This window comes from Tachyglossus aculeatus, chromosome 2 (assembly GCF_015852505.1).
Source record: "Tachyglossus aculeatus isolate mTacAcu1 chromosome 2, mTacAcu1.pri, whole genome shotgun sequence".
NCBI lineage: Eukaryota > Metazoa > Chordata > Mammalia > Monotremata > Tachyglossidae > Tachyglossus > Tachyglossus aculeatus.
The window spans coordinates 170,812,946-170,828,463 of NC_052067.1; the positions used below are offsets into that span (position 1 = coordinate 170,812,946).

Consider the following 15,518-nt stretch of genomic DNA (forward strand, 5'->3'; position numbering starts at 1 on the left):
AATGCCATCATTATTATTATTATTATTACTATTATTATTATTATTATCATCTTACTGTGTGCAGAGCACTGTACTAAGCACCTATCTGTGCAATGGGGATTAAGACTGCAAACCCTATGAGGGACAGTGGCCATGTCCAACCCAATTTGCTTGTATCCACCCCAGCGCTTAGTACAGTGCTTTGCACATAGTAAGCGCTTAACAAATGCCATCATTATTATTATTATTATTATCATCTTACTGTGTGCAGAGCACTGTACTAAGCACCTATCTGTGCAGTGGGGATTAAGACTGCAAACCCTATGAGGGACAGTGGCCGTGTCCAACCCAATTTGCTTTTATCCACCCCAGCGCTTAGAACAGTGCTTTGCACATAGTAAGCGCTTAACAAATGCCATCATTATTATTATTATTATTATGATTATTATTATTATTACTTCTCTGTGCCTCAGTTCCCTCATCTGTAAAAAATGGGGATGAAGACTGTGAGCCCCCCGTGAGACAACCTGATTACCCTGAAACCTCCCCGGCGCTTAGTACAGTGCCAGGCATATAGTAAGCACTAAACAAATACCGTTATTGTTATTACAATGGAACAACAAACAGACGCTTTCCCTGCCCGCCAGAAGCTTACAGTCTAGAGAATAAATAGACACGTTCCCCCTAGGGTGGGTCTCCCCTTCCCCTGACTCTCCGTCCTCCTTCGATCCCCTACCCACTGGAACGCCGAACTCCCGCATTCCCTGATAATAATAATAATAATAATAATAATAATAATAATAATATTAATAATAATAATAATAATAATGGCATTTATTAAGCGCTTACTATGTGCCAAGCACTGTTCTAAGCACTGGGGAGGTTACAAGATGAGATTGTGCCACGGGGGGCTCACAGTCTTCATCCCCATTTTTTACAGATGAGGGAAGTGAGGCACAGAAGTTAATAATAATAATAATAATAATGGCATTTGTTAAGCGCTTACTATGTGCCAAGCACTGTTCTAAGCGCTGGGGAGGTTTCAAGGTGATGAGGTTGTCCCACGGGGGGCTCACAGTCTTCATCCCCATTTTTTTTACAGAAGAGGGAACTGAGGCACAGGGAAGTTAAGTAATAATAATAATAATGATGGCATTTGTTAAGCGCTTACTCTGTGCCAAGCACTGTTCTAAGCACTGGGGAGGTTACAAGGTGATCAGGTTGTCCCACGGGGGGCTCACAGTTTTAATCCCCGTTTTTTACAGATGAGGGAACTGAGGCACAGAGAAGTTAAGAAATAATAATAATAATGATGGTATTTGTTAAGCGCTTACTACGTGCCAAGCACCGTTCTAAGCACTGGGGAGGTTCCAAGGTGATCAGGTTGTCCCACGGGGGGCTCACAGTCTTCATCCCCATTTTTTATAGATGAGGGAACTGAGGCACAGAGAAGTTAAGTAATAATAATAATAATAATAATAATGGCATTTGATAAGCGCTTACTATGTGCAAAGCACTGTTCTAAGCGCTGGGGAGGTTACACCATTTTTTACAGATGAGGGAACTGAGGCACAAAAGTTAAGTAATAATAATAATAATGAGGGCATTTGTTAAGCGCTTACTATGTGCAAAGCACTGTTCTAAGCACTGGGGAGGTTACATGGTGATCAGGTTGTCCCACTGGGGGCTCACAGTCTTAACACCCATTTTACAGATGAGGGAACTGAGGCACAGAGAAGTTAAGTAATAATGATAATAATAATGATGGCATTTGTTAAGCGCTTACTATGTGCAAAGCACTGTTCTAAGCGCTGGGGAGGTTTCAAGGTGATCAGGGCTCACAGTCTTCATCCCCATTTTTTACAGATGAGGGAACTGAGGCACAGAGAAGTGAAGTAATAAGAATAATAATAATAATGATGGCATTTGTTAAGCACTTACTATGTGCAAAGCACTGTTCTAAGCGCTGGGGAGGTTACAAGATGATCAGGTTGTGCCACGGAGGGCTCACAGTCTTCATCCCCATTTTTTTACAGGTGAGGGAACTGAGGCACAGAGAAGTAAAGTAATAATAGTAATAATAATAATAAGAATGACATTTGTTAAGCACTTATGTGCAAAGTACTGTTCTAAGCACTGGGGAGGTCACACCATTTTTTACAGCTGAGGGAACTGAGGCACAGAGAAAATAATAATAATAATAATGATGGCATTTGTTAAGTGCTTACTATGTGCCAAGCACTGTTCTAAGCGCTGGGGAGGTTACAAGGTGATCAGGGCTCACAGTCTTCATCCCCATTGACAGGTGAGGTAACTGAGGCAAAGAAGTGACTTGCCCAAAGTCACCCAGCTGACAAGTGGCGGACCCAGGATTGGAACCCATGACCTCGGACTCCAAAGCCCGGGCTCTTTCCACTGAGCCACGCTGCTTCTTAGTACAGTGCTCTGCACACAGTAAGCGCTCAATAAGTACGATTGACTATTTGGAAATAGCTCCTCGAGGGCAGGGGAGAAGCGTGTGTGTCTGAGCGTGGCTCGGAGAAGCAGCGTGGCTCAGTGGAAAGAGCCCGGGCTTTGGAGTCAGAGGGCATGGGTTCAAATCCCGGCTCCGCCAACTGTCAGCTGTGGGACTTTGGGCAAGTCACTTCACCTCTCTGGGCCTCAGTGACCTCATCTGGAAAATGGGGATTAAAACTGTAAGCCCCCCGTGGGACAACCTGATCACCTTGTAACCTCCCCAGTGCTTAGAACGGTGCTTGGCACAAAGTAAGCGCTTAACAAATGCCATCATTATTATTATTATTATCATTTTCTGGGCCCCAGTTCCCTCATCTATAACATGGGGATGAAGATTGTGAGCCTCCCGTGGGACAACCTCATCACCTTGTAACCTCCCCAGCGCTTAGAACAGTGCTTGGCACATAGTAAGCGCTTAACAAATGCTGTTATTATTATTATTATTATTATTTTCTGGGCCTCAGTTCCTCATCTGTAAAGTGGGGATGAAGACTGTGAGCCCCCCTGTGGGACAACCTGATCACCTTGTAACCTCCCCAGCGCTTAGAACAGTGCTTGGCACACAGTAAGCGCTTAATAAATGCCATCATTATTATTATTATTTTCTTTCTGCTGTGCTCTTCCAAGACCTTAGTACAGTGCTTTGTGTTTGGTACATACCACTGATGGATCGATGGATGGATTCGTCTCAATGTAATCAATTAATCTCTCCCCCTTCTAGACGGTGAGCCCGCCGTTGGGTAGGGACCGTCTCTAGATGTTGCCAACCTGGACTTCCCAAGCGCTTAGTACAGTGCTCTGCACACAGTAAGCGCTCAATAAATGCGAATGAATGAATGACGTGGTAAACTTGAGGTGACGGCGGGACGGCCAAGGAGAGACGTCTCGAAGGCGGGAGGAGATCGGGGCCGGAGGGGGAGATTTGGGAATCATCCGCGGAGAGGTGGGAGTTGAAGCCGTGGGAGCGAATGAGTTTTCCAAGGGTGGAGATGGAGAAGAGAAGGGGAGCCACAACTGAGCCCTGAGGGACCCCCAAAGTGACCGGGTGGGAGGCGGAGGAGGAGGAGCCCAAAAAGGAGACGGACAATGAATGAGCGGCCGGAGAGATGAGAGGAGAACCGGGAGAGGACAGTGTGAGCGTAGCCGAGGTTGGAGAATGTTTCCAGGAGACGGGGGAGGGCCGCAGGGTCATTCATTCATTCAATCATCTTTATTGAGCTATTACTGTGTGCAGAGCACTGGGTCGAAGGCATCCTAGAGGTGGAGGGGGATTAGGATGGAGTAGACGCCATTGGATTTGGCAAAAAGGGGACCATTGGTGGCCTTTAAGACGGGAGGTTTTCTAGGAGCAGAAGGGGCGGACGTCAGGTCGGAGGAGGCCGGCGACGGATTGGGAGGACGGGAAGTGGAGGCGAGGACAGCGTCCGTGGGAGGCGGAGGAGGAGGAGTCTAAAAGGGAGATGGAGAATGAGCGGCCGGGGAGATGAGAGGAGAACCGGGAGAGGACAGTGTGAGCGTAGCCAGGGTTGGATAATGTTTCCAGGAGAAGGGGGTGGGTCACAAGGTCATTCATTCATTCAATCATCTTTATTGAGCGCTTACTGTGTGCAGAGCACTGGGTCGAAGGCATCCTAGAGGTAGAGGAGGATTAGGATGGAGTAGACACCGTTGGATTTGGCAAGAAGGGGATCATTGGTGGCCTTTAAGACGGCAGGTTTTCTAGGAGCAGAAGGGGCGGACGTCAGGTCGGAGGAGGCCGGCGACGGATTGGGAGGACGGGAAGTGGAGGCGAGGACAGCGTCCGTGGGAGGCGGAGGAGGAGGAGTCCAAAAGGGAGACGGAGAATGAGCGGCCGGAGAGATGAGAGGAGAACCGGGAGAGGACAGCGTGAGCGTAGCCGAGGTTGGATAATGTTTCCAGGAGATGGGGGTGGGCCACAGGCAGCCGAGAGGTGGAGGAGGTTCAGGAAGGAGTGGGAGTCGTTGGATTTGGCAAGGAGGAGGTCATCGGTCAAGCGCTTAGTCCGGTGCTCTGCACACAGTAAGCGCTCAATAAATACGAGAAGCAGCGTGGCTCAGTGGAAAGAGCCCGGGCTTTGGAGTCAGAGCTTGTGGGTTCAGATCCCGGCTCTGCCAATTGTCTGCTGTGTGACCTGGGGCAAGTCACTTGACTTCTCTGGGCCTCAGTTACCTCATCTGGAAAATAGGGATTAAGATTGTGAGTCCCCCGGGACAACTTGATCACCTTGTATCCTCCCCATTGCTTAGAAGAGTGATTTGCACGTAGTAAGCGCTTAACAAATGCCATCATTAGTATTATCATTACGATTGAATGAATGACCCTGTATATATGTATATGTGTTTGTACGTATTTATTACTCTATTTGTACATATTTGTTCTATTTATTTTGTTTATGTTTTGTTGTCTGTCTCCCCCTTCTAAACTGTGAGCCCACTGTTGGGTAGGGACCGTCTCTAGGTGTTGCCGACTTGGACTTCCCAAGCGCTTAGTCCAAGGCTCTGCACACAGTAAGCGCTCAATAAATACGATTGAATGAATGAATGTATATATGTTTGTACGTATTTATTACTCTATTTTACTTGTACATATTCTATTTCTTTTGTTATATGTTTTGTTTTGTTGTCCATCTCCCCCCTCTAGACTGTGAACCCGCTGTTGGGTCGGGACCGTCTCTAGATGTTGCCGACTTGGACTTCCCAAGCGCTTAGTCCAGTGCTCCGCACACAGGAAGCGCTCAATAAATACGATTGAATGCATGAATGAATGTATATATGTTTGTACGTATTTATTACTCTATTTTACTTGTACATATTCTATTTCTTTTGTTATATGTTTTGTTGTCCGTCTCCCCCCTCTAGACTGTGAGCCCGCCGTTGGGTAGGGACCGTCTCTAGATGTTGCCGACTTGGACTTCCCCAGCGCTCAGTCCAGTGCTCCGCACACAGGAAGCGCTCAATAAATATGATTGAATGCATGAATGAATGTATATATATTTGTACATATTTATTACTCTATTTTACTTGTACATATTCTATTTCTTTTGTTATGTGTTTTGTTTTGTTGTCCATCTCCCCCCTCTAGACTGTGAGCCTGCTGTTGGGTCGGGACCGTCTCTAGATGTTTCCAACTTGGACTTCCCAAGCGCTTAGGCCAGTGCTCCGCACACGGGAAGCGCTCAATAAATACGATTGAATGAATAAATGTATATACGTTTGTATGTATTTACTACTCTATTTTACTTGTACATATTCTATTTATTTTGTTATGTTTTGTTGTCCGTCTCCCCCTTCTAGACTGTAAGCCCGCCGTCGGGAAGGGACCGTATCTAGATGTTGCCGACTTGGACTTCCCAAGCGCTCAGTCCAGTGCTCCGCACACAGTAAGCGCTCAGTAAATACGATTGATTGATTGATTGACACCCTTAACGCCCTCCCGCCTTCCCGCTCGCAGGGTGAATCTCCCCGGAATCCCGGCTCCCAAACCGCCGGCGGAAAGGGGGACGGGCCCGCCGGGGGCCGCGGCCCGGAGAAGGCCGCTCGCACCCGCGACTCGGAGCCCAAGAGGAGGAAGAGGGCCGGCAGCGGGGACCGCGCCATCGTCGTCGACTGAACCTGAACCCGCTGCCCGAGGCGGACTTCCGGCCCGCGACGGGCCGCTTTTTCCCGAGAAACGGGCGGGACCCGGCGGGAAAATAAACTCGAGGAAACCGGCAGACGCGCGTGGTTGTCTGTGGTGTCCGGGGAGCGCTCACCAGGTGTCCGGGCACTGTACTGAGCGCCGGGGTAGGCGCAGCGGGTCGGAGCGGGCGCGGTCCACGTCCCACGTGGGGCTCACGGGCTTAGAGAAGCAGCCACCAGTCCAATTATTCATATAAATATTAATTATTATTATTAATAATAATGATGATGGTATTTGTTAAGCGCTTACTATGTGCCAAGCACTGTTCTAAGCGCTCGGGGGTTACAAGGTGATCAGGTTGTCCCACGTGGGGCTCACAATAATAATAATGATAATAATGATGGTATTTGTTAAGCGCTTACTATGTGCAAAGCACTGTTCTAAACGCTGGGGAGGTTCTTAGGTGATCAGGTTGTCCCACGGGGGGCTCCCAGCTTTAATCCCCATTTTCCAGATGAGGGAACTGAGGCCCAGAGAAGTGAAGTGACTTGCCCAAGCACACAGCAGACATGTGGCGGGGCCCAGATTAATAAGATAATAATAATAATAATGGTATTTAAGTGCTTACTACGTGCAAAACAACTGCAGACATGTGGCGGGGCCGGGATTAATAAGATAATAATAATAATAATGATGGTATTTAAGTGCTTACTACATGCAAAACACCGGTCCAAGTGCTGGGGAGAAGCAGCGTGGCTCAGTGGAAAAAGCAGGGGCTTTGGAGTCGGAGGTCGTGGGTTCAAATCCCGCCACCGCCACTTGTCAAGCTGTGTGACTTTGGACAAGTCACTTCACTTCTCTGGGCCTCAGTGACCTCATCTGGAAAATGGGGATGAAGACTGGGAGCCCCACGGGGGGGACAACCTGATCACCGTGTAACCTCCCCAGCGCTTAGAACGGGGCTTTGTACATAGTAAGCGCTTAATAAATGCCATCATTATTATTGTTATTATTAATGATCTTTGTTTTGCAGATGAGGGGATGGAGAGGTCACGGAGAAGTGACCATCCTAAGAATGGTACTAATGATGGATTAATGATGAATAATGATTAATTAAGCTTACTAAGCTTAATCATTAAGCTTAAATCATTAATCATTATCATCAATAATAAATAAATCAATAAATAAATCATTAATCATTATTATTATTATTATTAATCCTCATTTTGCAGGTGAGGGGACGGAGAGGTCACGGAGAAGTGACCACCCTAAGAATGGTACTAATGATCGTGGTATTTGTTAAGCACTTACTATGCGCCACGCACTGTACTAAGCGCTGGGGCAGATACAAGCAAACCAGGTTGCCAATTTGTGCTTCCCAAGCGCTTAGTACAGTGCTCTACACACAGTAAGTGCTCAATAAATATGAATGAATGAATGAATGAATCTCCTTGAGGGAGCTGCGGCCCAGTGAAAGGACTGGCCCAAGGTCACACGGCAGACAAGCGGCGGAGCCGGGATTAGAGAAGCGGCGAGGGTCAGTGGAAAGAGCCCGGGCTTGGGAGGTCATGGGTTCTAATCCCGGCTCCGCCAATTGTTCAGCTGTGTGACTTTGGACAAGTCACTTCACTTCTCTGGGCCTCAGTTCCCTCATCTGGAAAATGGGGATGAAGACTGTGAGCCCCCCATGGGGCAACCTGATCACCTTGTAACCTCCCCAGCGCTTAGAACGGTGCTTGGCACATAGTAAGCGCTTAATAAATGCCATCATTATTATTATTATTATTATTAATCCTCATTTTGCAGGTGAGGGGACTGAGGTCATGGAGAAGTAAAGTGATAAAAGAATAATAATAATAATAATAATGGCATTTGTTAAGCGCTTACTATGTGCCAAGCACTGTTCTAAGCGCTGGGGAGATTCCAAGGTGATCAGGTTGTCCCATGGGGGGCTCACAGTCTTCATCCCCATTTGACAGATGAGGGAACTGAGACCCAGAGAATAATAATAATGATGATGATGGCATTTGTTAAGCGCTTACTATGTGCCAAGCACCATTCTAAGCGCTGGGGAGGTTACAAGGTGATCAGGTTGTCCCCCGGGGGGCTCTCAGTTTTCATCCCCATTTGACAGATGAGGGAACTGAGGCCCAGAGAAGAAGAATAATGATGATGATGGCATTTGTTAAGCGCTTACTATGTGCCAAGCACCGTTCTAAGCGCTGGGGAGGATACAAGGTGATCAGGTTGTCCCACGGGGGGCTGTCGGTTTTCATCCCCATTTTCCAGATGAGGGAACTGAGGCCCAGAGCAGTGAAGTGACTTGCCCCAAGTCACTCACCTGACAAGTGGCGGAGCTGGGATTTGAACCCACGACCTCGGACTGCAAAGCCCGGGCTCCTTCCGCCGAGCCACGCTGCTTCTCTTACTAAGCGCTTGGGAGGGGACGATGCGACAACAAACAGACCCATTCCCTGCCCACAGCGAACTTGCAGTCTAGGGTGGGGGGGATAATGGTTGTAGTATTTTTTAAGCGCTTACTATGCGCCACGCACTGTACTAAGCGCTGGGGCTGATGCAAGCAAACCAGTCCCCGTTCCGCGTAGGGCTCACCGTCTTCAACTCCTTGAGGGAACTGAGGCCCAGTGAAATGACTGACCCAAGGTCACGCGGCGGAGCCGGGATTAGAGAAGCGGCGAGGTTCAGCGGAAAGAGCCCGGGCTTGGCAGGTTGTGGGTTCTAATCCCGACTCTGTCAGCTGTGTGTGTCCTTGGGCAGGTGGCCTCCCTTCTCCGTGCCTCGGCTCCCTCATCTGTAAAATGGGGACGAAGACTGTGAGTCCCCCGTGGGATCACCGTGTATCCTCCCCAGCGCTTAGAACAGTGCTTGGCACATAGTAAGCGCTGAATAAATGCCATCATTATTTATTACTATTCTCTGTGCCTCAGTTCCCTCATCTGGAAAATGGAGATGAAGACCGTGAGCCCCCCGAGGGACAGCCTGATCACCTTGTATCCTCCCCAGCGCTTAGAACAGTGCTTGGCACATAGTAAGCACTGAATAAATGCCATCATTATTATTTATTACTATTCTCTGGGCCTCAGTTCCCTCATCTGGAAAATGGAGATGAAGACCGTGAGCCCCCCGTGGGACAACCTGATCACCTTGGATCCTCCCCAGCGCTTAGAACAGTGCTTGGCACATAGTAAGCGCTTAACAAATGCCATCATTATTACTATCAGGACCCGGGTTCTTCCGACCCCCGGGCCCGGGCTCTAACCATTGGACCACGCCGCCGATTCCGGCTTCCCGATCCCGGGAGCTTCCCAATCCCGGGAGAGCCCCCAGGCCCCCATCCCTGACCTCTGACCCCGCCCTGGGATCGGCCTTTGACCCCGGCTCGAAAGCACTAAGGGGAGAAGTCGGAGGACAGAAATCAATCAATCAATCAATCAAATTTATTGAGTGCTTACTGTTTGCAGAGTACTGTACTAAGCGCTAGGCCAGGGGGCCTGGGTTCGAATCATTTCTCTACACTTAATAATAATAATGGCATTTGTTAAGCGCTTACTATGTGCAAAGCACTGTTCTAACCACTGAGCCGGGGGTACAAGGTGATCAGGTTGTCCCATGAGGGGCTCACAGTTTTAATCCCCATTTTCCAGATGAGGTCACTGAGGCTCAGAGAAGTGAAGTGACTTGCCTGAGGTCACACAGCTGATATGTGGCAGAGCCGGCATTCGAACCCGTGACCTCTGACTCCAAAGCCCGGGCTCTTTCCACTGAGCCACGCCGCTTCTCCTGTTATATTGTCCTAAGCGCTTAGTACAGCGCTCTGCACCCAGTAAGCGTCGAATAAATATGATTGATCAATCCCCATTTTCCAGATGAGGTGACTGAGGCCCAGAGAAGTGAAGTGACTTGCCCCAAGTCACACAACTAATTGGCAGAGCCGGCATTCGAACCCATGACCTCTGACTCCAAAGCCCAGGCTCTTTCCACTGAGCCACGCTGCTTCTCCTGTTATATTGTCCTCAGCACTTAGTACAGCGCTCTGCACACAGTAAGCGTCGAATAAATATGATTGATCAATCCCCATTTTCCAGATGAGGTGACTGAGGCCCAGAGAAGTGAAGTGACTTGCCCCAAGTCACACAACTAATTGGCAGAGCCGGCATTCGAACCCATGACCTCTGACTCCAAAGCCCGGGCTCTTTCCACTGAGCCACGCTGCTTCTCCTGTTATATTGTCCTAAGCGCTTAGTACAGCGCTCTGCACACAGTAAGCGTCGAATAAATATGATTGATCAATCCCCATTTTCCAGATGAGGTGACTGAGGCCCAGAGAAGTGAAGTGACTTGCCCAAAGTCACACAGCTGACAACTGACAGAGCCGGGATTAGAACCCATGACCTCTGACTCCAAAGCCCGGGCTCCTTCTACTGATCCATGCTGCTTCTCCTGTTATACTGTCCTAAGCACTTAGTAAAAATGATAATAATAATAATAATAATAATAAATGCTATCATTAATAATAGCATTTATTAAGCGCTTACTATGTGCAAAGCACTGTTCTAAGCGCTGGGGAGGTTACAAGGAGATCAGGTTGCCCCACGGGGGGCTCACAGTCTTCATCCCCATTTTACAGTTGAGGGAACTGAGGCCCAGAGAAGTGGGGTGACTCGCCCAAAGTCACCCAGCTGACAACTGACAGAGGCGGGATTTGAACCCATGACCTCTGACTCCAAAGCCTGGGCTCTTTCCACTGAACCACGCTGCTTCTCCTGTCATATTGTCCTAAGCACTTAGTACAGTGCTCTGCACCCAGTAAATGTCGAATAAATGATTGATTAATCCCCATTTTCCAGATGAGGTGACTGAGGCCCAGAGAAGTGAAGTGACTTGCCCCAAGTCACACAACTGACAATTGGCAGAGCTGGGATTCGAACCCATGACCTCTGACTCCAAAGCCCGGGCTCTTTCCACTGAGCCACACCGCTTCTCCTGTTATATTGTCCTAAGCGCTTACTACAGTGCTCTGCACCCAGTAAGCATCGAATAAATATGATTGATCAATCCCCATTTTCCAGATGAGGTGACTGAGGCCCAGAGAAGTGAAGTGACTTGCCCAAAGTCACACAGCTGACAACTGACAGAGTCAGGATTCGAACCCATGACCTCTGACTCCAAAGCCCGGGCTCTTTCCACTGAGTCACGCTGCTTCTCCTGTTATACTGTCCTAAGCACTTAGTAATAATGATAATAATAATAACAATAATAATAGCATTTATTAAGCGCTTACTATGTGCCCAGCACTGTTCTAAGCGCTGGGGAGGTTACAAGGTGATCAGGTTGTCCCACAGGGGGCTCACAGTCTTCATCCCCATTTTACAGATGAGGGAACTGAGGCCCAGAGAAATGAAGTGACTTGCCCAAAGTCACGCAGCTGACAATTGGCGGAGCCGGGATTTGAACCCATGACCTCGGACTCCAAAGCCCGGGCTCTTTCCGTTGAGCCACGCTGCTTCTCACCGTAAGCGCTCAATAAATACAACTGAATGAATGAAGCAGCGTGGCTCAGTGGAAAGAGCCCGGGCTTTGGAGTCGGAGGTCGTGGGTTCTAATCCCAGCTCTGCCAACTGTCAGCTGTGTGACCTTGGGCGAGTCACTTCCCTTCTCTGGGCCTCGGTTCCCTCATCTGTAAAATGGGGGTGAAGACCAGGAGCCCCCCGGGGGACAACCTCATCACCTTGGACCCTCCCCATCGCCCCCGCCATACCTCCTTCCCTTCCCCACAGCACCTGTATAGATGTTTGTACGGATTTATTACTCTAATTATTCATTTATTTTACTTGTCCATATTTATTCTATTGATTTTATTTTGTTAATATGTTTTGTTTTATTGTCTGTCTCCCCCTTCTAGAGTGTGAGCCCACTGTTGGGTCGGGACCGTCTCTATATGTTGCCAACTTGGACTTCCCAAGCGCTTAGTCCAGTGCTCTGCACACAGTAAGCGCTCAATAAATACGACTGAATGAATGAATGAATGTAGTAAGCAGTTTTAACAAATGCCATATTATTATTATTATTATTATTATTATTATTATTATTATTGTTATTAGATCCTTGTGAGTCCCAGGCCCGGCCGGTTTTATCCGCGAGAAGCAGTGTAGCTCAGTGGAAAGAGCCCGGGCTTTGGAGTCAGAGGTCATGGGTTCGAATCCCGGCTCTGCTGCTTGTCAGCTGTGTGACTTTGGGCAAGTCACTTCACTTCTCTCGGCCTCAGTTCCCTCCTCTGTCAAATGGGGATGAAGACTGGGAGCCCCCCGTGGGACAACAACCTGATCACCTTGTAACCTCCCCAGTGCTTAGAACAGTGCTTGGCACATAGTAAGCGCTCAATAAATGCCGTAATTCTTATTATTATTATTCTCTGGGCCTCAGTTCCCTCCTCTGTCAAATGGGGATGAAGACTGTGAGCCCCATGTGGGACAACCTGATCACCTTGTAACCTCCCCAGCACTTAGAACAGTGCTTTGCACATAGTAAGTGCTTAATAAATGCCATTATTATTATTATTATTCTCTGGGCCTCAATTACGTCATCTGTCAAATGGGGATGAAGACTGTGAGCCCCCCGTGGGACCAACTGATCACCTTGTAACCTCCCCAGTGCTTAGAACAGTGCTTTGCACATAGTAAGCGCTTAATAAATGCCGTTATTATTCTCTGGGCCTCAGTTCCCTCATCTGTCAAATGGGGATGAAGACTGTGAGCCCCCCGTGGGACAACAACCTGATCGCCTTGTAACCTCTCCAGCGCTTAGAACAGTGCTTTGCACATGGTAAGTGCTTAATAAATGCCATTATTATTATTATTATTATTATTATTATTATTATTATTCTCTGGGCCTCAGTTCCCTCCTCTGTCAAATGGGGATGAAGACTGTGAGCCCCATGTGGGACAACCTAATCACCTTGTAACCTCTCCAGCGCTTAGAACAGTGCTTGGCACATAGCGCTTAATAAATGCCATTATTATTATTATTATTCTCTGGGCCTCAGTTCCCTCATCTGTCAAATGGGGGTGAAGACTGTGAGCCCCCCCGTGGGACAACAACCTGATCGCCTTGTATCCTCCCCAGTGCTTAGAACGGTGCTTTGCACATAGTAAGCGCTTAATAAATGCCATTATTATTATTATTATTATTATTCTTTGGGCCTCAGTTCCCTCATCTGTCAAATGGAGATGAAGACTGTGAGCCCCCCGGGGGACAACCTCATCACCTTGTAACCTCCCCAGCGCTTAGAACAGTGCTTGGCACATAGTAAGTGCTTAATAAATGCCATTATTATTATTCTCTGGGCCTCAATTACGTCATCTGTCAAATGGGGATGAAGACTACTGTGAGCCCCCAGTGGAACAACAACCTGATCACCTTGTAACCTCCCCAGCGCTTAGAACAGTGCTTTGCACATAGTATAAGCGCTTAATAAATGCCATTATCATTATTATTATTCTCTGGGCCTCAGTTCCCTCATCTGTCAAATGGGGATGAAGACTGTGAGCCCGCCGTGGGACAACCTGATCACCTGGTTACCTCCCCAGAGCTTAGAACAGTGCTTGGCACATAGTAAGTGCATAATAAATGCCATTATTATAATTCTCTGGGCCTCAGTTCCCTCATCTGTCAAATGGGGATGAAGACTGTGAGCCCCCCAGGGGACAACTTGATCACCTTGTAACCTCCCCAGTGCTTAGAACAGTGCTTGGCACATAGTAAGCGCTTAATAAATGCCATTATTATTATTCTCTGGGCCTCAGTTCCCTCATCTGGAAAATGGGGATGAAGACTGTGAGCCCCCCGGGAGACAACAACCTGATCACCTTGTAACCTCCCCAGTGCTTAGAACTGTGCTTGGCACATAGTAAGCGCTTAATAAATGCCATTATTATTATTCTTCTCTGGGCCTCAGTTCCCTCATCTGTCAAAGGGGGATGAAGCCTGTGAGCCCCCCGTGGGACAACAACCTGATCGCCTTGTAACCTCCCCAGCGCTTAGAACAGTGCTTGGCACATAGTAAGCGCTTAATAAATGCTATTATTATTATTATTATTGGGAAGCAGCGTGGCTCAGTGGAAAGAGCCCGGGCTTTGGAGTCAAAGGCCATGAGTCCAAATCCCGGCTCTGCCAATTGTCAGCTGTGGGACTTTGGGCCAGTCACTTCACTTCTCTGGGCCTCAGTTCCCTCATCTGTCAAATGGGGATGAAGACTGTGAGACCCCCATGGGACAACAACCTGATCACCTTGTAACCTCCCCAGCGCTTAGAACAGTGCTTTGCACATAGTAAGCACTCAATAAATGCCATTATTATTATTATTATTATTCTCTGGGCCTCAGTTACCTCATCTGTCAAATGGTGAAGACTGTGAGCCCCCCAGGGGACAACAACCTGATCACCTTGTAACCTCCCCAGTGCTTAGAACCGTGCTTGGCACATAGTAAGCGCTTAACAAATGCCATCATTATTATTATTCTCTGGGCCTCAGTTCCCTCATCTGTCAAATGGGGATGAAGACTGTGAGCCCCCCATGGGACAACCACCTGATCACCTTGTAACCTCCCCAGCGCTTAGAACGGTGCTTTGCACAGAGTAAGCGCTGAGTAAATGCCATCATTATTATTATTATTCTCTGGGCCTCAATTACGTCATCTGTCAAATGGGGATGAAGACTGTGAGCCCCCAGGGGTCAACCTGATCACCCTGTAACCTCCCCAGAGCTTAGAACAGTGCTTTGCGCATAGTAGGCGCTTAATAAATGCCATCATTATTATTCTTGGGAAGCAGCGTGGCTCAGTGAAAAGAGCCCGGGCTTTGGAGTCAAAGGTCATGAGTCCAAATCCCGGCTCCGCCACTTGTCAGCTGTGTGACCTTGGGCAGTCACTTCACTTCTCTGGGCCTCAGTGACCTCATCTGTCAAATGGGGATGAAGACTGTGAGCCCCCCGTGGGACAACCCGATCACCTTGTAACCTCCCCAGCGCTTAGAACCATGCTTGGCACGTAGTAAGCGCTTAATAAATGCCATTATTATTATTATTCTCTGGGCCTCAGTTCCCTCATCTGTCAAATGGGATGAAAACTGTGAGCCCCCCGTGGGACAACCTCATCACCTTGTAACCTCCCCAGCACTTAGAACTGTGCTTTGCACACAGTAAGCGCTCAATAAATGCCATCATTATTAACATTATTATTATTCTCTGGGCCTGTTACCTCATCTGTCAAAGGGGGATGAAGACTGTGAGCCCCCCGTGGGACAACCTCATCACCTTGTAACCTCCCCAGCGCTTAGAACAGTGCTTTGCACATAATAAGCACTCA

At 48.1% G+C, this 15,518-nt stretch overlaps 1 protein-coding gene across 1 annotated transcript in view; it reads left to right on the forward strand.

The window, feature by feature from the left end:
* Window positions 1–6,227, forward strand: part of RECQL (RecQ like helicase) — an 81,066-nt gene extending 74,839 nt beyond the window's left edge. The window contains exon 14 of the mRNA XM_038768159.1: window positions 5,968–6,227. Within this exon, the coding sequence (XP_038624087.1) occupies window positions 5,968–6,126 (159 nt within the window). The 3' untranslated portion in view covers window positions 6,127–6,227. The remainder of the gene's footprint in view (window positions 1–5,967) is intronic.
* The last annotated feature ends 9,291 nt before the right edge of the window (window positions 6,228–15,518 follow it).